Genomic DNA, 23,651 nt, shown 5'->3' on the forward strand with positions numbered 1-23,651 from the left:
TAGGGGGTGATAGGAGAACAATAGAAAGAAATGCAGAGATATTAAACGCTTGTAGGAACATGGGTTTAGAAGTAAATGCAGAGAAAACTAAATACATGGAAGTGCGTCAGGACCGTAATACAGCAAATTATGGATGCGTTAAAATATTAAATAATACTTTTGATAAAGTGGATAGTTTCAAATATCTAGGATCAATATTAACAGACAAAAATCATATTCACGAAGAAATTAAATGCCGACTAATAGCAGGGAATTCGTGTTACTATTCAGTTCAAAATCTCTTGTCATCGCGAATTCTGTCAAGGAATTCGAAGCTTAAAATATATATAATGATAATCATGCCTGTTGTTCTTTATGGTTGCGAAACATGGTCGCTTACTCTGAGGGAAGAACATAGACTGAAAGTATTTGAGAACAAGATCCTGAGAGGAATATTCGGACCCAAAAGGAACGGGAATGGGGAATGGCGGAAACTTCATAACGAGGAACTACATAAGTTATATGGTTTACCCAACAAGTGGGGGGCGCATTAATAATTACTGCATAGCACGCTTGATTTTTTGATCGTACCATAATACCCTAGAAAATACCATAATTTTGACCAACATGCACAATAATTACCAGGTACTTAGTTGGTAGCCCTAATTTCGAGTTTGCATCCTCGAAGTGTGCACTATGCACTTTTGGACACAGCCTTAGTTTACTTGGCGTAAGCTGGGATCGAACCGGGGATCTCACGTCTCTGAGGTGAACACTACCGTGAGGTACCGTTAAAGATAAGTGAAGGAAAAATTAGAAGCTAAAACCAAATGTATAAAACAAATGTGGTTGGCACTTCCTTTAATATAGTTAAATTAATTTTAGTACATAACTTCTCTCATAGAAATCGGACACTCAACAAACTAGGGAAAATTTGATAAGAAAAAGGGAACATTTTGTGTCAGTAGAAGGAAATTTCTTTAACGAAACTTACATACTAATGGAGCTTAGCTAATTGTATACGTCAGTGCTCGTTGGCAAACTTACATAGTAATTCCTATCCGATCGTTAATTTCATTTTGAATTTTAAAATTTTGTTTGTGAGGTATACATGGAATATTAAAATTGTAGCCTACATTATCAGATGTCTGAGGAATGTGCTTTTATAACCATTACTGGTTTCGGTGACGAGAAGAAGAGAAACGTTAGAATAAGTTTTTATTATAAATTATTTATTTTCGGAATTAATATTTGCCTTAAGTTGCCAGTTGATTAATTCGTGTAGCAGTGGTACAATAATACTATCACACGAAAAAAAAAAATGATAAAGAGTAACATTTAGGTAAGGTGTACTGGGCTCAGCATTTATTCCGAAGTCGGGCGTCCGCTTTCGCCACGTTTTTTCGCTGTTATCTCCTTTCCACATTTTCTGCAATTTGTTATTAGGCTCATTAATCCGTGCTGTTCACAAACTTTTGAAAGACTTTGCTAGTTATAAACGTATTGCTTCACAAATGTTAAAAATGTTAGATTATTGCCCTTGTACATTCGCCATATTGATAACATAAATGCTAGTGACTTTCCCACAATACAACTGCTTGGTTACCTTGTGCCAAGTAGTTCACTCCGCTCGGCGTATAACATATAAACAGATTTTTCAAGACCCTTATATATTATCAAGCACACAAATTATCCATATCTTTCCTCTAAATTTTGAAAATTTTGCAGGAAACGGACACCCAACTTTAAAACTTAACCCATAGGCTCTATCAATGAGCTTACATTGAGAATATCCCAGCATGAAAATTAGAATAATATAGAAAAATATATTACTTATGTAAATTAAAGCAATATCGTACGCAAGACGGAGGGGATTGGGTTTAATCCTCGAGCATGATATCGTGCCGTTGAGAATTATAGAACCTATCCTGTATAGTAAAAATTATAGGAGTATGTTTTAGTACAAGGGGTCCAGAAGCACGTAAAAAACATAACATTTACAGGAGAAATGAATGATGCAAGTACTTAGACGTAACATAACGTAACCAAATCTAACCTAACCTAACATGAACTTACCTAATATTATAGAAATAAGCTCATTTTTTTTTTGAAAATATGTGGGATCCCTACAATAATTTAACATAAACTGACCTAACCTAAGCTAGCCTAAACTAACATAGCCTACTCTAAACTAACAATGTGAATTGAAATTACCAAAATTGTAACATTTTTTGGAGGAAAGAGCTGGACCCGTTCTGCTAAACATAGGCCAAATTATCTACCGCAGATGTGAGCCAAGATGTTTCAGTTAACAAATTGCTTTAAAATATAAATTTCACATTCTGGTAATTTTAACATAGTTAAGTTATATTATGTCATAGGTGCTCTCCATGTAGATTGACTGTAACCCTCTCCAGCTGGTATCCTTACGCACACAAGAAGTTACAGTCTAATAAGTTTAACAATCCGATATCGTAGCAATTTACTGTACGGATCCACATATCCATAAAAACTTACGGAACGAATTTGTGATCATGTGTTAATTAACCAGTGTATTAATCTAAATATACTCACATTAAAGAAAAAGAATGCTATCTAACAGAGATGTTTTTTTTTTTTTTTTTTTTTTTTTTTGAGTTTAACGTCCCTTTCAGCAGCGAGGTTATATGAGACGATTTACTAATTAACGTGGAATCCGAACCACATGAGCTCTCGACGGAAATCAAACCATGGTCTGCCATGCAAAGGACGCGTACGCTAACCGCATCACGAAGAAGGAGCTTGCTAACTAACTAAGTCCGGGCGTCTGTAGAGATTGGGCGCGTCAGTGACGATATTATATTTATAAAGATGGATGGTGGTAAAACTTTATATGATGTAAATAGACATACCTTACAGTTCCATTGAGCACATTTTGCAATACCGTCACATAGCATTTCACATAATCATGTCTTCCGTAATAGGAACTATGAGGAAGGAACACTTTACATTTGGTATTTTTATCTTGGTACAATTTTATTGTGAAATCAATTGACATATTTTTTCCATAGCCGAACCTGTACGTTGTTGCTAAAATCAATCTATACGGTACCTCTTTTTCTCCTATTACATCATACACTTCCTAGGTTAGTATGGGGTTGAAATGCTAACACATTTTACTCTATTGTCATTTTATCACATTGTGTATTTATTTAACAATAACTAGATACAGCTCAGAAACCATTTTATACTGGATATCTAACAACAACAAGAACAATGGAAAGATATCGGCCAGGGCCTGTTTAATAGGTACCGTCCCGGCATTTCCCTAATAGGACTGAGGAAAACCCTAGTCAGGATGGTTGTCAGCGGGAATCGAACCCGCGACCTCCCGAATGCAAAGTCAACGCTCTACCGCTTGAGCTATTTAACTCGGTGAGTACACACCTTCGTATACTCCAAGATTAAACCTAATTTTTCTCCATATCATAATGATCCTTATTACTTTTTTAGTTTATCTCATGCTTAAGTTTCGTATACTTGACTCAATATCCCCTTAACTTTCGTAGTTTTCGAAAACCACCTGTGGTAGTTAATGCGTAGGTTTACACCAAATTGACTTTAGGAAGCTCAGGCTTTTCAATGCTCCTATATTTCCTAATTTTCGTATATATTTGTGTTTCTTCCTATAAACTCCTATATTTTAACGAAACCTCCTATATTTTTGTGGCATTGCTACTTCCACCTGTGAAAATTGCATAAGGAAATAAGGTTTGGGTGGTTGGAGGGCCTTTTTTTTCTACACTAGGTTGGTTGAATGGATACTCTTTTGTGTTTCATCCTTACCTGCTTATTGTCTAAAGATAATTACACCTACCTGCTACAAAGCAATTAATAGATGTTGTGCAGAACGCCTGGAGAAAGTATAAAGATTACTTAGAAGAGAGCAGATCCAAAGAGGCCGCAGTTTCAAAGATTTCCAAAGAAGAAAGTGCGTTAAGTAATGCGAAGCAAGGAGCTATATCAAAGGAAGTTTCAAAGAGTGAACCGTCTCTGAAGAAATTAAATAAAATGGATGAAACAGTACAGAAGGAAATGGATGTAGCTATTAGACTGATGAAAGATACTCAGACAAGATTATCTTCTGCGCTATCAAAAGAGGACATGGTTGACGTTAGTGTTGCCCAGGCAATGATCCAGACCGTATTCTTGAAGATGAATGAACTACAGAAAATTCAAGATGAGCAGAATAAAGGGCTCATAGCGACTCACTTTTTTTAACTAAAAGTTACTATTTTGGGAGGTAAAGTGACTTTTTCATGTGATTTATGTTTTGCATTGGCAGTTTTCTAAGAAAAATATAAAAATAAATGGAAAAAGGCAGAAACTTGTTACTCATTACTCTTCAGTACTTGCTGCCACATGTGAAACAGTCAGCTTTATTCTCACTTCAGCTTTTATTCTTTCTAAAGGACAGTGGATGATTGATGGATGCTTAAACTCTCGAGGTGGGGTTGAGAAACCCTTCTGTGTCTATTCTTTCTTCTATCATAAAAGTCTTTTAGTTTTTTCTCGTAATAGTTAACGCTAAGCTCAACGTTGGATGTGTGTGTTTGTGTGGTTCATCATATTCGTCTTGTGTTATGCTTCTTGTATGCTCTTCTTAAGAGTAGGTGATGAATTCGAATATTTCATGGCTGTGAGAACTCTCAATGCTCGAATCCGGTGGTAGACAATTAAAATTTGAACGATTTACAATGGTTTAGATCTTATTTGTGAACTGTAGGTTTATGTTTCATATAGTGTAGGTGTTGAATAGTAGGCTTAACTCCAGCTAACAAGTAGTAGCATTGATTGTCCTAGCAGAGTGGATTGATTTAAATCATATTCCGAAATAAATTAAGTTAAGTGAAAATAAGTAAAATCCGTTTCTGTTCTGTTATTTCGATTGTGGAAGATAATAATCATAATACAATGAGACTCAAATGTGTGTACAGCATAGTATGAATGCGAGTGACATGCAGATGATGATTAGGGATGATCTCGTTTTTGAACAGGTAAGAGGAGGGGGGGGGGCTGATTCTGCTTTATTCTCTTCGTAACATAGGCTTTTAAATCGTTAACTATTCCACCGGGGAAGTCACCATCGATATTTACGACGAAAATTCTTTTGTGTGTGCGTCTGTTTGTTTGTTTCCAGATAATAGGGACGTATTTTTGAGGGGTCCGATCCCCTCTCCGAAACATTTTAAAAAAAAAAAGATTTCATAACTTTAGGCGAAATTTGTGTATTTTATATGTATTTCGTGCCGCAAATCTAGTTCATTTTTTTTAAAATATGCGCCTACCAAAATATCAGTAACTTTTGTGGAAAAAAAAATACGTTGATAAACGTTGCTGTACTTTTTCCTTAATGCTTAAGAAACATTGTTTGGGATTTTAATAGGTTAACGATTGGGGATTAACTCAAAATTGAACCCCAATACTTTCACTTAAATGGCACAATTAATATTATACTCATTCGTAATGTTTTTCTTCAGTTTCTCGACTTGTATTATACAAGAATAGAGATTTGATTTAAATTTTAAAAAATCGATTTAAATTTAAAAAATCATGATTTTTTCCACCCTGTGTCCTAGTAACTTCAAATGACGCCCATCCCTCTTTCCCGATCTAACACTCGCTTGTATTCAACTGCTCAGATTCCTGCATTTCCCAGTGGATTGCAAAATAAATAACTGGATGTAACGTGCTTAGAAAATAGAATTAAGTATTTCAAGCATTAAGGTACAAGTTTTGTTAGAAACACTAAAAATTCCCAATACATGTACGGAGTTATTGGTAGTTTCCATGGAAAGAGCGTTCACTGTATTTTTTAACTCTAAGTCTAAGTAAGCTTTTTCCAGACTCGAAAGCTTATGAAAGATCCTACATTCACTACAATGATGAACGAAACACAGCTTCAGGCATGGGAATCATTTAAGAATGTAAAATTTAGGGACATTCAGCGAGGAATACGGCGAGCGGTTCTATCAAGACAAAAGAAATCCAACGAGTATACAAGGATAAATCAAAAAGTAAGGTGAAATTGCCTGTCAAACCCATAGTATTGTGTGTAGCTAATTAATTCTTTTCCATGTTACGGGTAATCTGGTAATAGAAGTGTGACGGCTTGTACAACATTCTATGTCCACCCGTCTGGTGCTGAGAGCAACTCAAAGATGGCGCAACGACTGGAACATTACATCAAGGAGGAAGTGCGCGGTGTCATTCGTTTTTTCTGGTCCAAGGGAACAAAACCATGTGATATTCATCGAGAATTGGTGCAGGTCTACGGAGATAGTGTTATGTCGCTGAAACAAGTGTACGTGTGGTGTAACGCATTTGTAAATGGTAGGAGTACTGTCACAGATGATGGCAGAAGTGGCAGACCATCAACATCCATCACCGACACGAATGTGGCTGTCGTCGATGCCATGATTCGTGAAGACAGAAGAGTGCGGTTGCAGGACATTGCCAATGAATTGAATATCTCTTATGATTCCATAAGCGGTATCGTCCATGACCAACTGGGCTTCACAAAAGTGTGTGCGCGCTGGGTACCCAAGCTTCTGAGTAACGAACACAAAAACCAGCGAATGGGCATTTCCCTGAGCCACCTCACACGTTATGCCGACGAAGGAAATCCATTCCTTCATCGCATCATAACGGGCGATGAAACTCCGATACCTCTATATACACCTGAATCCAAACGTCAGAGCATGACATGGAAACATCCATCGTCACCACAGGCCAAGAAATGCAAGACAATAGCATCTGCCCAGAAAACAATTGCTACTGTCTTTTGGGACCGTCTCGGTGTTATTCATTTTGAATTTCTGGAAAAGGGTACGACCATTAATGCAGACACCTACTGCCAAACCCTGGACAGGCTGAAAGCAGCCATACGGCAGAAACGGCGGGGGGCACTCCGAGAGGGCGTGTTGTTATTGCATGATAACGCACGTCCACAATCAGCCGAACGGACCCGTACACACCTCCGCGGGTTCAAGTGGGAAATTCTCGATCACCCTCCGTATAGCCCTGATTTTGCCCCGTCGGATTACCATTTGTTCGGCCCCCTGAAGCAACATCTCTGTGGGCAGCGTTTCCAGACATTGACAGAGGCACAACAGGCTACACGTACCTGGTTAGGAAATCTGGAACCACATTTCTTTGAACAGGGCATGGATGATTTGGTGCCACGTTGGAATAAATGTTCAGAAAACTACGGTTCCTTCTTCGAATAATAGTGTGATACCATACTTCAAACATAGTAAAGCTTCATCGACGTATCTCTGTACGCTTTTCTGTAAATCAACAATTCACCTTACTTTTTGATTGATCCTTGTATCAGGTTCTTCATGATGTTAGATTACTGCTAGTGTCTAGTGCTTTATAATCCTACTCAGGAATACAAACGCAAATCAACTCAGCGCTTATTCACATCAAACCGAAGCAAAAAAATCTTGTAGTAATGCTTTTGTATATTCATTACAATTTGATCATGCTCCATTGTCATTGCACATATTGTATACTATAATACTTTGTATTGAAATTACAACAATATACAGAGTGTCTCAAAAGTACCCGACAGGATCTCTGTTATTATTACAACAAAATGTAGCAGGTGAAGCCGTCTCCAAATACGATGTTTTCAATCTAAAGTGAAGAAATCGGACGAGCCGTTTGGGCTGTACACACTTTATGCGCCCAATGTTAAATGAAAATGCGACGTTTCCATTTACTAGGAGGTCGATAAATTTTGTAAGAATATGGTGAGTGGGAGCATGTTTGAAATAGGGACTGGCCATCGACATGTTAGCGTAAAAGGCAATAACTTCATTAACTTACGTTGTGGATCCAGGTAAATATAAACGTTGTATTTTCATTTAACACTGGGCGCATAGAAAGTGTACAGCCCAAACGGCTTGTCCGATTTAAAAAAATCCTTCACTTTAGATTTAAAATATCGTATTTGGAGACGGTTTTCCCTCTTACATTTTGTTGTAAATCTAATAATAACAGTTACCCTATGCCAGGGGACTTCTGAGACACCCTGTATAAAATTTTGATTTGATATAGCAACAAAACTGTTTGGATATTTGAAATAGCATACCTTAATTAGGCTAAATCACTTCTTCAACCTTTAGCCGGAGGAAGAAGTTTTATTTTGCAGGCCGGTGTTATCATTGGTATTTTTAATTTACTGAGCAGATAGTCAAAAATTAATGTTTGCGGAGAAAGTGAAGTGAATACAGCAGAACCGCATATTCCACATCCTAACCGAACAGAAATGAAAATTGATATAAAGAAATTAAAGAAACATAATAATGTAACCCAGAGCCTATATTTTCAATATTTATTTCATTTAATTTTCTATTTTGATTAATTATTTTTGTTTCTTGAAAAGTCAGAAATTGTCCATTGATGTATTTTAACAGAATGAGGTTAAGAAATATTAAATAACAAAAACATTTCACAAGCTACAAGTTGTGTAGTTAGATTTATGTAATGATTACATAACGTTCGCATCAAGGAAGACATGATGCGGCACATTATCTTAACTGATGTGAAAGAGAAAAGAATCTGAAATACTAATTACTTGGAAAGAATTAAGAAAATTTGATGTAATTAAATTTTGTAAATAATTGTTAACACAGACACAATTTTGGAAATGTTAAAACTGCAAGTATCGCGTACGTAGACATTCTGGAGATTTTTATCACTGATCAATGAGGAAACAATGAGGAAATTGAGAAGCTTCCTGGAGAAGGAACATCACGCCTCTGACATAATACTGATGCAGCAGAATCCAGAAGCAAGGAAGCTCAACAAAACCAGAGGGTTGCGGGACTCGAGGATCAGTGGAGACGGTCGGATCAGTTGGAGGTAGTCGAGACGGTAATCGAAGTGCGGAGAAGTTGGAGGAAAGAGAGTCACGTCAACGACGCGAGATTTGTGTGACAGTCAGATATAACAAGCGAGTTCAAACATCCAAGTACAAGTTGACCGAGAATACCTAAGTTCACAATGGTAGTTTGAGACTCCATAGAAGGACCTCGTTGACGCAAGAAGGAGACCGAGCCCACTGAGTTTCCAGGAGGTTGTATCTGCAAGCCCATATCGTCATCAGCACACAAGGGGAAGTCCAAGAGCTATCAGGTATGTGTTTCCTTCTTTGAATTTGTTATCAGTGGCATAATGTCCGGCAATGTCGTTATCTAGATCTGACAAGATTAACTTATCCACTCTACACACACACACCTCACACATTTAATATTCTGACAAATGAAAATATATGAGTATAATTCATTTTAAATCTGTTTTGTTATTTCGAGTATTTTACCTCCTACATGATTTAAGTAAGTTAGCTTATTTCCCGTTCATTCTAGATGGTGAACGGAAGGTAACTTCCTGTGTCATCATCTCCAAATTTAGACACTGACACAGGGAAGTTAACAATAAATATTTGGGTGTAGACGAAATTTTAATTTTAGTTAATTTTAGCTAGAAGGGACAAATTATAGGAGATGCACAAAGTCATTCTATTCGTATGGGACAAGAAGGAATTGTTGCAAGAGTGTAAAAAATCATTGTCCCAGCTCACAAGAAGGCAACAAAACTGATTGTAATAATTATGGAGGCACCTCTCGTGTCAACATCCAATAAAATCCTCTCAAACGTTCTGTTAGTAACATTGATTCCATATACAGATGAAATTATTGGAGATTATCAGTGCGGCTTTAGGTGAAATCGATCAGACATTTACCATTCGCCAAATACTCGAAACGAAATGGAAATACAACACACCGGTACATCAGTTATTTATTATTTCAGAAAAGCATACTACTTGGTTAGGAGGGGAACACTATACAACATTCTTACTGAATTCAGTATAACACAAAAAAGCTAGTTAAGTTGTGTTTAAATGAAACCGAAAGTAAACTTCTCACAGAGAATACTTGTCCATGAGCTTTTGCATCGAGACTTGTCTGAAGCAAGATGTGTTGTAAGAGTGAAATGAGATAATAACCAAGGTAATCTACGATACGATGTTTGTCACCACAAACTGACATGGCCTGGAATTGAATCAAGGTTCCTTTGCAAGCTTGTTGAATCCTGTACCTCTTCACTCACAGTAACCTTTTAGGGTATCGTTCAAGCTGAGTAATATTCTCGCACAAAACTCCCAAGCAGATGCAATGTTGCTACAGTTCAATTAAATGTTTGAATAATATCAGCAGCTGATTTTTCGTAACTCTTTTACTGTAGATGATGCTGTTGAATTTCAGAGTGGAAATGTGCGGCTGGGCCAAGGATTGAACACAGTTGGATGGTTGAATCGGAATTGAGCGTCCCTTTGAACACCGAGTCTATATGAGACAATCAACTACACATAGAATCCGAACCACATGAGCTCCCACCGAAAATCGAACCCAGGTCTCCCGCCACGAGGGAGCTTAAGGACCGAACACAGGTTTTCGTTGACCGTGGCAGTGCGTTTATCACTAAGCTACTGAATCTTTCCTCAAGACAAGCTACTCATTTTCAATCGTGAAAGTGGTCATCAACGTCTTAGGATGTTGCCCGAACGTAAATACCAGGCAAGTGCCATATTGCAATCTTCACAACCAACGATACATAAACGATAGCATACTACTACCATGTAGTTGGACTTCACTGAGTTTGTAGGCAGTGGTCGAAGTGTGACGGTATGCGGTGGTATGCCATACCGTCTCTGGGTTTTCAGTAATAAAGGCATACCGTCTGTTTTTTTTTAAATTTTTTTTAATAATTAAAACATACCGTCACTGGAAAGTAGATGCTAAATACCTTTAATAAATCCATTTTTATACATAGTAATTGACGAATAGCCTTGCACGTAAAAATATTTTATTTCCTATGTAGAAATAATTTCTAAATTGACAAGGCCGACATTTTTGTTATCCTTTTTCTACCGTATGTTTTTAAAATGAGGTGTCTTCAAAGTTCACCTAGTTTATATTTTTATATGCCATGTTGAATTGTTTCTTTGTTATGTAGGTGTTTGTGTCTTCTTGCCTTAGTTCATATAAATGCCGTGTTTTGAGCAAGGGCGGCTTTGGGGTTATCTGCAGATGAGGCGGACGCTCCAGGGGTTTGGAATACCCCACAGTCGAGCGGGAGGACCAGGAGTTTTCCCGCAGGAAATTGTTAATATCCTCATTCGGTTTTTGAGCTTGTTCATGTATAATTCTCTATAATAAAACATAAGAGGATTTTTTTTTTTCAGAAAACTTTGTTGGCGGGGGATCAAAGTCTCTCCGTATCCCCCCCCCTTACTGCAGAGAAGTTCTCCAATGGTATTCAGTCATTATGTTATGTATGTATGTCATTATGTATTATGTATGCTATCATTATGTATGCCATTATGTATGCTAATCCAATAGACTTTTGGCTTCTACTGACATCAGTTATCAGCAAGTCTCAAATTGTAGTTTAATACACTCAGCGAGTGAATGGTGTTCTGCTGTTATTCGATCGAATACAAACCGTTTTAAGTCCCTTGACAGTAATGTGGTAACAGCGTGTAACAGACTGCTTTCTTTTTCCGCGGCAAGTAGGGTCTATGTAAATGTTATGAATTGACATTTAATGAATAAATGAATGTTTTTGAACATAGTTTGTGCACAAAGAAAGACAACTCTTTCCTCTCAAAAGGGAAGATCTAAAAGTGTAATATTATTCAATGCAAGAACCTATCAGTCTTCCTTGCGCCTCCTCGTAATAGCGGAAAGCGATTAAGTGTTTGTAACGATGGCGACGTTCGACTTGCTGACAGTCCTGGCGTGACCGATAAACCTTTAACAGTTCTGCTGCTGAAGAAAAATTGTTTTGCTTTGTAATTCTACTAAAACATGTTTCTGTAACACGTTTATTATTCTTTGTATTTTTCAGGTAAAAATGTGCTGGTAATGTATTCTAGAAGAAAAATTGGACTGAAAAACGTCGTATTCTTCATAGGGGGCTGTGTTGCAACGAGTATTTTCTTCACCTGGAACACGTATTGTTTCTCAAGATTTGAGTACGAACATTCTTCGTTGGAGAAACCGACATATACATTGGTTATACTGATTATAAGTGCTTTAAGCAATGTGAAACAGAGAAATGCGATTCGTGAAACGTGGTTAAATTTAAGAAATAAAGATGTTGGATATTATTTTGTTGTTGGTTCAACATTATCAGAAATTCAGAGTGAAGTAATAGAACAAGAATATGCAGAATACAAAGATGTGTTGCAGTTATCAAGCATTAAAGACTCTTACGATAATTTAGCGAAGAAAGTGTTGCAGTCGTTTGTGTGGTTAAACAATAACGTTAAATTTCAGTATGTTCTAAAATGTGACGATGATACCTTTGTTCGGATAGATAAAGTTTTGAATGAACTTCAAACGTCGCAGCATAAAACTCCCTTGTATTGGGGATTCTTTAATGGACATGCAACTGTGAAAAGACGAGGAAAATGGAAAGAAACCGAATGGATATTGTGTGATAGTTATTTGCCGTATGCTTTAGGTGGAGGTTATGTTTTATCTTCAGAACTAGTACAGTATTTAACGTCAAACGTTAGATATTTTAAGCTGTACAACAGTGAAGATATATCAGTTGGCACGTGGCTAGCACCCGTGGAAGTTAATCGGTTCCATGATCCTAGATTCGATACAGAATACCGATCTAGAGGTTGTAATAATCAGTATATAGTTCTCCATAAGCAAACTGAAAGCGATATGAGAGAAAAATATGCCTTATTGCGTAAAAACGGCCATATTTGTAAGACTGAATTTAAATTAAGGAATTCTTACATGTATAATTGGAAAGTTCCACCGTCACAGTGTTGTATAAGGAATGATTCTTCAATTCCTTAAAGACTTAATTAGTCATATTTTGTTGTTCTCACAGAGTGCCAATTCGTAATTATTGCTACGTATTTATTTAAATATAAATTTTACGCATATTGGTATAATTTGTATAAAGTAATAACATATTTGAAACATATTTGTATAATTTATGAAAAATAATAACATATTGCATCGAAATTTTTACAAGTTGCTGCCAAGTACTAGGTTTTGTTAAATATTGTCTCATATCTTTATATGGTGTAAGAATGAAGTAAAAAATAATAAATATTGTAAGAGTGTGTGCTGTAATAATATACGGACCCTCTACACTAGGAGTTAAAATACATGTAAAGAGCATAAACTAAAGTATAAACGGGATGTCTACTACAGAATCTACTATTTCAGACAAACAAAATTCCCTGACTTTTCCAGGTTTTCCAGACAAAACAAAATTGTCCAGATTATGTTTTAGTGAAGTTAAGTAACCGTTATTCTCTAAACACTTGTAGTTTTATAATATCTGTTCCCTTAGTTGCGACAGCTGTTATAAAAATACGAACAACGCTAAAATAAGTACCTATTTATTCCTGGCAAGAATAGTATTGATAATACAATATATTTGTATTATAAATTAAGAGTTAACCATACATAGTTAGGCTCTCACTTATTACTACACGAAAATCAACAAAATCAGAACAAATGTTATTTAGAACTTTATTGGGGTCACCGGTTGTAATAGCCTAGCTGCACCCCTGGACATGAGGATTTAATGTGAAGATTAAAATCCACGAGCTCCAGACGCTAGGGTTGCCAACTTCTTTCAGAAGTCCTTCATTATATGATGATTTCTGCTGTAGCGAAAAGTTGTTTTCCCAACATTGTGCAGATAAAATGTAAAAACAATGAAATAAACCTAAATTTATCAAAAATTTCCAGAATATACAGAAAATTCACAGACTTTTTCAGGTTTTCCAAAGTTTCCAGACTAGTAGACACCCTGTATAAAGTGTAAGTTGAGAATTGAAAAGTATGCAAGAAACCGAACAAAACACATGCTCTCTATAAAAGTCGCAACAAATCACTGCTGTGGTGAAGAGTTAGAATATTACAGAATATTTGCACAGAATATTATACAAAAAAGTGTTATCTTTCAAAACGGTAACAATAGCTACAGCATTTTCTAGTATGTCAGGCAGTCGTAGTTTGGTAGGTGATGTTCCTTCGTGACGGAGAATATTAAATAACGTCCATTATCTATGAAAAACAACTTGAAATTGTGATGTGGGTGTCGTAGGATTTTAGATTACACAATTAATGTGTGCCAGAAAATGAAAGATTGAAAAACAGTGCGCTATAATGACAAATTTGAGAATATAAAACTAGCCATTACGCACCAGATCTTCATGATTTTGAGTATATGGCGCTAGAAATGAAATGTATTGCTGACAAATTTAGTTGTCACTGCGTATATTCTTCCCATTTCTCTACTTCTTTAAAGAGTTTTATAAATCTTTCCCCGTCTCGTTTTATAAATTTATGTACGAAATTTATGCCCTAATTATTTTCTTAATTTCATCTACAAGTGATCAGGATCCATCCTTCCGTGTCAGAAGAAGTCCACGAAGAATGTGATACCGAGGAATTATTATATCTGATAGTAGACCCACTACCATCGCATATTAGTTACTGGGAAAACTGTTTAGAATATGGCGTCATAGAGACTTAAGACTCTCTACTAGATCATCTGCTGGAGCTTGAGTTTCTGGACGCGAATGAGTTTGAAACTTAAAGTGATACATTATTTGACCTAAACAATAACATTAATTTTAATCAAGAAAACAGACTTACGTCTAAAAAGAGAAATTATCAGATCAGAAACATTCATTTTGAAAATGGATATATCGCTCACAGGAAACCTCATGAACCTTATGTTGACAGAAGCGATGTAGAAAATAATAAATCAAAGGAGTCGCATGTATTTTGGTAATCGATTTAGGAATAAAAGGCGTTGTGAACCCTGACGCAGATGGAATAATAGCAATATATCCAATACAGACGTTGTGCAATATAATAATAATAATACATCTAATAGAATCCGAAAATACAGTATTTCTACTCAAATTAGTTTTTCTGTAAAAACAAAAAATCAAACACATTTTAAGTATTATTCATTTATATGTACTAATAGTGCAAAAGAGCAGATGGTAGGACAATATTAAGATGGATCTCGCAGAAATATGAATACAAAGTAGAAACTAGTTCCAATTGACTAAGGACAGAAGTGAATGGGCTTCTGTGAATGTGGCATTGAACCATCTGGTTTCATAGGCTATTAATATCGCAGAAAAGTAATAAAAAATACAAGTACGAAATTATTATGACGTCAGGATAAACGAGATTCCTTTGTATATTGTCCCTAATAATGTAATTGTCTCCAGGTTTAATAGGTGAGTTCGTCACTAGTCGACCGCCATCCAATAGTCGAGCATTTTTGCTTACTATTGTCTAAATAAAATATATCTGATGGTCTTTTGGAGCGAAATATTATTCATGATAAAGCTTGCATCATATACTACTAATGACATTCATTGATTAACTCTCTCTTGTTTAGCTGGTCGTCTTCGACCAATAAATTTCGATGTATCTGTAAAATTACGACTCAAGTGCGCACTTTACGACAGCGTGTAAAGAGAATCTTGTGTTCCTGTTGTTTTTCATTTTTCTGAGGATATAGATAGTAAGTGAGATAAGAAATGTTTTAGTTACATAACTAAGTTAGTCTAGAAGCTGTACCAGCATATTTTGTTAATAACTGGAAAGTATTAAATGAAAAAATACGCGTTAAAATGTGATCGAAATTTGGCATTTTTCCTTTCCCATACAAACCAATTGTCGATCAAGGGTGGTCGATTATTGGATTATTTGAGAGTGCGCCAAATTGCTTCAAATTATTCCTTGTTTGGTATTAAGGCCTGTTTTTCAACATGCATGTATAAAATTTTCGATTTCGTGACATATTTTAAAAATCGATCGCCTGTTCCTCATGTTGGTCGACTATTGGAATATTTCTTGCCAGCTGTCGATCACACTGTTTCATACTGTGTTTTGCGTTTTGCTGACTAGAATTTGTTCAGTGACATTAGTTGAAAGTTTATTTTTCTGACAATCTATTTCAGTGTGGAACTTTTTTTTTTTTTTTTTTTTTTTTTTTTTTTTTTTTGACACGAGTACAAGAAGCTCTCCTAGCTGATTTAATGGGTAGCACGCGTGCCACGATCTTAAGACTTACCTCACCAGTACGAAGAATCTTTTCATTCTAGAAGATCCACGTAGAATTTTTAACGCGTATGAATCTTCTTTTCAATTGTGCCCATCACCCGGGAAAATTTTGGGATCAAAGGGCGGGAAGAATATTTATGAGGTTCAAGATAAAGAAAAGTTAACGCTTACTTTTCTATGGACGTTTAGTGCTTCGAGAGAAACAGTTGCTCCAACGATTGTTTATCCATACAAGTCGCGAATACTCAGAGATATTGGGCCTTATGCAGAGTCGTTCTGACGCATGATTAGTGCAATACTAAAGCGTTCGACTAACATGTGTTCCCTGCAGTAGTCAGGCCTTTAGTATGACTCTAATCATACGTCAAAATGACTCTGCATAAGGCACATTGTGTCCAATATTCCCTCGTCAATTGTGGTAGAACGATCCGAATCTGGCTGGATGATTAGCGATACATTCTTTGAGTGGTCGCGAATGGTTTCAGTAAATGGCTGTTAGATTACGATGTACCTAAGCCTGTAATATTTTTCATCGACGGTCACAAAACTCACTTAACTTATGAAGTAAACAAATTTTGTGACAACAACGTGATCATATTGTATGCCCTGTACCCTCATGCAACGCATATCTTGCAACCATGCGATGTATCCGTCTTCAAGGTGTTAAAAACAAATTGGAAATTCGTTGTCCGCACCTATCTAACGGAACATAATTTATCTTCCGTTACAAGAGTTCAGTTTGCACCACTTATTGCAGAGGTCCTAGCAACAGCAGCTACATCGTCAACAATAATATATTTCGCAAATATGGACTGTATCATTTCAATCCGGACGCCGTTGACAACACAAAATGCATCAAGAATGTATGCAAAAACAAAGAGTACTTCCACTCAGCTAAACGTTAGTGAAGATCTTCTTACTGCAATAAAAGTTATTACTGTGTACAAGGATGAACTTCAAAAGGCTGCGGTTGACTTCAACACAGGCCTTGAAGTTTTGAAACTTCCAGCAGAAGAGCCGATGGACGAAACACTACAAACTGATGATAAAAATGCCAGCTTACCAGTATATGACGATGTTGTAGTTGGTGAAATCCCTGTATTTGATGATAACAATGAATACTTGCATCAATGTATTTTTACTGTTAGTCAGGATTTACTAAATGAACTTCTCCAGTCATTGACTGCTGAGGCCAATCCAAGTGTAACAACTGAAAACAGCGAATATAGCACCTATTCTACCAACGAAACCTGAGGAATCAGACACCATTGCAGTACAGAAGAAAGAAGAAATCAGTATTGTGTCAAACGAAGAATCAGTTGTATGTCTGCTTCAACAACAGAATCAGAGAGGTCTTTAATTATTCTGAGAAAGGAAGCTTCTATTCCAGAATTTGTGCCATCAAATGAGAAGAAAGGTAACACATCAACTCCACTAAATGAACTGAACCTATGAAGGATATTCAGCAAGATACTTATTCTCCCAAAGAACATCCTACTGAAGCTCTGGTTTATATACCAGAAGCATAGCAAGAAACAAAGGACATTGAAAGCGATGTTGTTGATGGACCAAGTGAATCAAGTCAGAAGAATATCACAACACCTAAAATGATCAGACCAATATATATATAACGGCAACTTTTAAAAAGCATCTGTTCTGGCCCAAGAGTCCAGTCAAAAAAACCTAAGAGGAAAGTAGAGAAGATACCGTTTGCAGTTAGCTCAAAATAATATCGCCGAGTACCGACTGCAAAGCAATAAAAACAGAAGAAACTAGAGGAGGAAAAGAAACGCAACAGAGATTAAAGAACGGCAAAAAGAGCAACAAGACGGAAAATCCTAAGAAAAGATCGAAGAAGAACTTTAGAACAACTGCTGTTGTAGAACATCACAATAAAGATGTAATTTACTATGGCGATGGAGCCATATGCAGAGGATGTGAAGTGATAATTAACGATTTTGCTTTGGAAAGTGAGGATAAACTAGTGGGTTGCGATGAATGTGATAAATGGTTCCACTTTCGATGTACCGCTGGCTAGGCATGGGAAGATCTCGCCGATAAGCTGTTCCTGTGTGCAGAGTTTACCATGTAAATTATTTGAGCAAACAATGAGGAACTTACTGTTATTACATGAAAAGATAACTCAATGTGCTAAAGTAACTCAGAAGAGAAACCTTATCATATATGAGAAGATAACTCGGTGTGCTCAAGTAACACAGGAAAGAAACGTAACACGGGAGAGAAATCTATTTCACACGGGGGAAACGTGAACACATAGGATTTTAAAATTATTAGTGACTCCCTTAGTAGTAGAGATAACTTCCAAACCGTTTGCTGTAAGCTTGAATTACAAGTCCGCCAAGCGTGCATCTAGCTTTATTGGAAAACATGCAAGCATGCCGCAAGCTGGGTTAAAGTAACGAAGTTACATGGAGGCAACCTTGCAGAGTTTCATTCAAGCTTGACGCAAGCGTTTTAAAAGTCAAGTCGATAATCAATGAACGGCCAAGGAACGGCCATGACGCTCTGCGAAGGGTCTAAAGCATCACTTGCAAGTACAATAAAAAATAGATTGTATGAAAGCATGCCTTTGAAGTGCAAGCGTAGGAAGCCAAAAGCCAAGCATGCGCCAAATGGCCGAAAGCTTTCTTGCTACTAGAGTAGTACTTTGTTTAGAATTTGTAAAGCTATAATAAGTGATAAGATAACGCAGGAGAGAAATATTGTTTCACTTGGAAGAACCATTTAATAATCAAATCCATTATTCCAAGTAAAGTAGCTTCCTAATAGTCTAATCCTTTGACTTATAACCACTAAGGAGAAAAACTTTAAGAAAATTAGATAAAATCTTTATAATCGTTTTGTCAAGTTCAAATCTCACGAATAATACAATTTTCAAACATCATCTAAGGCAATCAATTACTTCTACGCGATAGAAAAAATAGAAATCGCTCGCGGTCGACTAATAGTATGAATGCGGTCGACTACTGAATGACGATGGTCGACAAGTGGAAATTTTGATAAGTTTTCGTAAAACGTATTTTTATGTCACTGCAAAATTTTAAAAGTGAGCAGTTAACACACAGTATGGTAGAAAAGAGCCCAAATGAAGCAAATAATTCACTTTTGTCAAATATTATGAAATCATCACGTTTTATAAGTGTTCAGAAGTAAGATTTCTTTCAGCGGTCGACTATTGGCGAACTCACCCTATATATATATATATATATATATATATGTGTGTAAGATACACGTGTGTGCATAATTATATTAATACTCAGCAGTAATTCATGAATACATTTCATAGATGTAACTAAAATTAATTATGTAACAGTATTTTTTTCAAATGTGCAGTAATTAAAAATAAATTAATTATATTGCAATGAATAGCGTTCTTAATTTGTTTGTCTGAAGTGGAAAAAAAACAACTTGTCTCGTACTATTTTCTATCGTCCGATTTTTCATGTACGTTTTTAGATGTATTCGTCATTTTCTGTGTAGATTATAGCTAAAGAGAATTGAGCCAAGTCCACAAGATAGTTGATGTAGTACTCGTACAGTGTGTTGGCAATGCTTTCCGCAACATTGAGTCCATGATATGAAGCGTTCTGGGTAGTATGGAGATGCTGAACCAAGGCTTGTTTCTTGAAAATCCATTTCAAACGATAATCGTCCGTTTATTTTGAAGGTGTATTTCCTAAGAACAACAACTTTCACAAACTATTCATAGACGCATGAGAAGTGAATGCAACAACACCTCAAGTGTAATTTTCGAGTTTGTAACCTTTGTTCAGTTATCCCTTACTAAGACAACCGCCTCATATTTTAGTAGAATAAGACAAATTGCTCGAATAATTTTCGTATCTTTATGTGAATCAATTTTTTTTTAAGTAACACATCGTTCAATAAGTTCCGGGACTAAGAAAACATTTGTTTCACAAAATTTATTTTTATTCAACATAATCACCTTCAAGAGCTATACAATCATACTTTTCGATACCATGGTTGTAAAACGATTTGTCCTTGTCCTCAAAATAAGCTTCAGTTGCAGCGATGACTTCCTCGTTCGAGCCAAATCTTTTTCCCTGGAGCATCTGTTTGAGATCAGCAAACAGCCAGTAGTCGCTCAGGCCTAGATCTGGAGAGTATGTTGGGTGGGGAAGCAGATTGAAGCCCAACTGGTTGAATTTTTTCATTGTTTTCATTGACTTGTGGCACGGCGCGTTGTCTTGATGAACGATGATTTTTAATTCTTCATGTGCGGTCTTTTTTTTTTTTTTTTCGATTTTGTCCTTCAAAAACATCAATAACTAAACGTAATATTCGCTATTGATAGATTTTCCCTTTTCAAGGTAGTCGATGTAAATTATACCTTGCGCATCCCAAAAAACTGACGCCATGACTTTGCCAGCTGACTGTTGCGCATTTGGACGCTTCGGACGGCTTTCACCGGCTGCACTCCACTTAGTTGACTGCCGCTTCAACTCCGGAGTGAAATGGTGGATCCATGTTTCATCCATTGTCACATACCGACGCAAGAAATCCAGTTTATTGCGAGTAAACAGTGACAAACAACTGAATCGTCGACTCGTTGTTGCTTTTGTTCCATTGTGAGCAAACGCGGCACTCATTTGAAAATACTTTTCTCATGCCCAACTTTTCGTGTAAAATCGTACACTTCCAGTTGATATGTTTACCATCTCAGCAATCTCACGAACTTTCCCATTGCGGTCATCCATAACGATTTTCAAAACTTGTTTCACATTTTCCGGAGGGACTGCTTCATTTGGCCTACCTGAGCGTTCCGCATCATTTGTATCCTTGCGACCGCGCTTAAAATCAACATACCACCGGCAATTGGTTATTTTCGACGGAGGAGTCTGGATAACATTTCTTAATCCATTGCTGAGCTTGCATGGTATTTTTTCCTATTAAATAGCAATGTTTTATCAACACAAAATTCGTTTTTGTCCATTTTTTCCACAAATGCACAAGTAGTGTCACTTTCACCACAGTAGCTTTGCTGTTTATAGTCCGATTGACGTAAAAATCAGACACATGTCATTTGAAGGTTAGTTCTTTCGAAAAATGAAGTCGAGTTGATATTACTAACGCTATCTGCGGGTTAGTCCCGGGACTTATTGTACGATATGTTACTTGACGGGCGTATTTGTACGTGACTAGGATTGGTCTTACTATTAAGCATCATCACAGCATATTGTTGACGCATTAGCAAATACTTTTGGCGCCACGACGAGTATACATCACGATACCAACAATACAATAGCAAAGAACTTTGGAATCATATTGAGTACGCATTAGAAAATAATAAAGTTTAAAATCACAGAATATATATATATATATATATATATATATATATATATATATATATATATATATATATATATATATATATATATATATAAAATGAAATTTGACATTAGAAAATAATGACCTGGAATAGTAAAAATGTGTTTTATATTGTAAATAACTTATTTATACTTGAACAACAATATTAATCTTGGACATAGATTTCCTTTTTGAAAATATGTATGTAATTTATCCAAATGGGTGACATCTGAATGATGATGTAAACAACATTATTGATGAATTATTGTTTGCTTAAAGCAAATGTGAATGAACGGTATAATTACCTGAATAACATTAATGACGAACAATGATTTTTTTTTTCAGAACATAATGCTATGTTGCTGTTCTTTTAAGAGATCGCGTGACATATTTATTTCTATTGTAATTTACTCGATGCACAATCTCTGATTATGATTATGTTTAAAACTCGCTGTTAAAATGTGTTAGTATGATTTTCCTTATAACGTATATTTATGAAATTTTGGGAAAGTGAAAGCTGATTGTTTTTGAAAAATATTTGACATGTAGTAATAGTTAACAGTTTGAATAATTCGATTTAAACTATCACGTGGTATGAAGTCGTTGGTAAAATTTTCTTTATACATGGGGTTTGGAGAGAAGATGAGCATAGAATCATTATGGACTCGTTTAACACTCAAGTACTGCGAGAAATTGAGCTTTGTAACGAGCTAGAGTGGGATTCTTTATTTGATACTATGGAATCTCCCAAGAAGAAGAAGAAGTTGAAGTCTTCATGGGATTGTCCTGACCTTTTTATAGAAGAAGATGATTTGTATTTTTCACCAACATCACCAGGTATTATTATAGAGAAGGAAATTATCAATCTAAGGGACGAACCAATTTTAATCCCATCATCTCGTGTCGGATCACCATCAATATTATCAGTAGATAGACCAGTTGAAGCAGTGGCAACAGTTAAAGGCCCAGTTGAAGCAGCGGCAGCAGTTAAAGGTCCGGTTGAAGCAGTGGCAGCAGTTAAAGATTCTGTTGAATCGGTGGTTTCAGTTGAACCAATGGTTCTAGTTAAAAATCCTGTTGAGGATTTGGCAAACACAGTGGTTCCCACAATGAGATGGAGCTTAGCGGAAAAACCATCATCATCATCTCCAGACATATTTAGTGAAGGTGATGAAGAAGAAATTCTTTAATTATTTGATGAGCTGGATGAAATTAAATGTGATTCACCAGAAGCATTACTTTCACTTGAACATTTTTCAACAGACTTTTTAGCTTCACAACAAAAATATCCATTAGATTTATCGGTGCGGGGTAAAGAAAAAGAAGAAAAGTGTCAGTGTGAGTGCTCACCTGTATTTGCAGATAAAAAAATGTGTCAAAAAAGTATTGTAAAGTGGAACCCTAATTATGTTTTATTATATTTCTGCCCAACATATGTCCCATCGTTGTCTCTATGTGGATATTGAAACATTGGAAATCTTCACATGGGGCATCATGATAAAAGAGAATGTAAAAAAAGAACTGTATGACATATTTGTGAAATTACATACAAAACACAGTAATACAAATGTATTTGAAGAACAATATTTCAAATTAATTACAAACCCGGTTTATTTGCGAGAATTAGTAGATATCCTATTAACAAAGGATAAGTCATATTAATGTATAATTTGGCGATTTCATATATATATATATATATATACATATTATATTATATTATATATTATATTATTTTCTATACTTGTATATATTTTCATGTTTTGTTTAATATATGCAAATAAATATATAAAGAAATTTTATTTCTTGATTTTTATTTAATAATAAAAAACTTTTCCTGAATAGTGTTCTATCGTTTGTTATAGAAACTCTGCTTCCTTTTTAACTAGACACTCGCAAAGTGTGATCCATTAAATAATTGTTACACAAATTCGTTTTTTACTATTACTACTACTTTGTATTACTTAAAATTTTGATGAGTATTGAAAATATTTAATTATTTGACTAATCACACTACAATCAGCTAACAGCAAAGTTCTTGCAGAACTGAATGAATAAATAAAATTAAGAAAAATGATTGATTACACTACATTCAATTGACAAAAGATCTTTCAGAACTGAATGAATAAAATTAAGAAATATTTGAAT

General features: G+C 35.8%; 1 protein-coding gene across 1 annotated transcript; it reads left to right on the plus strand.

The window, feature by feature from the left end:
- Nucleotides 1–1,006: 1,006 nt before the first annotated feature.
- LOC145668920 (beta-1,3-galactosyltransferase 6-like) lies at nt 1,007–23,305 on the plus strand. Its single transcript, XM_081737199.1, has 2 exons — nt 1,007–1,029; nt 11,938–23,305. Exon 2 carries the CDS (start codon nt 11,955–11,957, stop codon nt 12,903–12,905), a length of 951 nt encoding a protein of 316 aa, XP_081593325.1. The 5' UTR covers nt 1,007–1,029; nt 11,938–11,954; the 3' UTR covers nt 12,906–23,305.
- Nucleotides 23,306–23,651: the final 346 nt, after the last annotated feature.

The sequence above is a fragment of the Thermobia domestica genome, chromosome 13, assembly GCF_964235325.1.
Source record: "Thermobia domestica chromosome 13, izTheDome1.hap1.1, whole genome shotgun sequence".
NCBI lineage: Eukaryota > Metazoa > Arthropoda > Insecta > Zygentoma > Lepismatidae > Thermobia > Thermobia domestica.

What these genes read in the sequence shown, in the direction of transcription:
- LOC145668920 (XM_081737199.1), top strand. Translation starts at nt 11,955, where the DNA reads ATGTATTCTAGAAGAAAAATTGGACTGAAAAACGTCGTATTCTTCATA.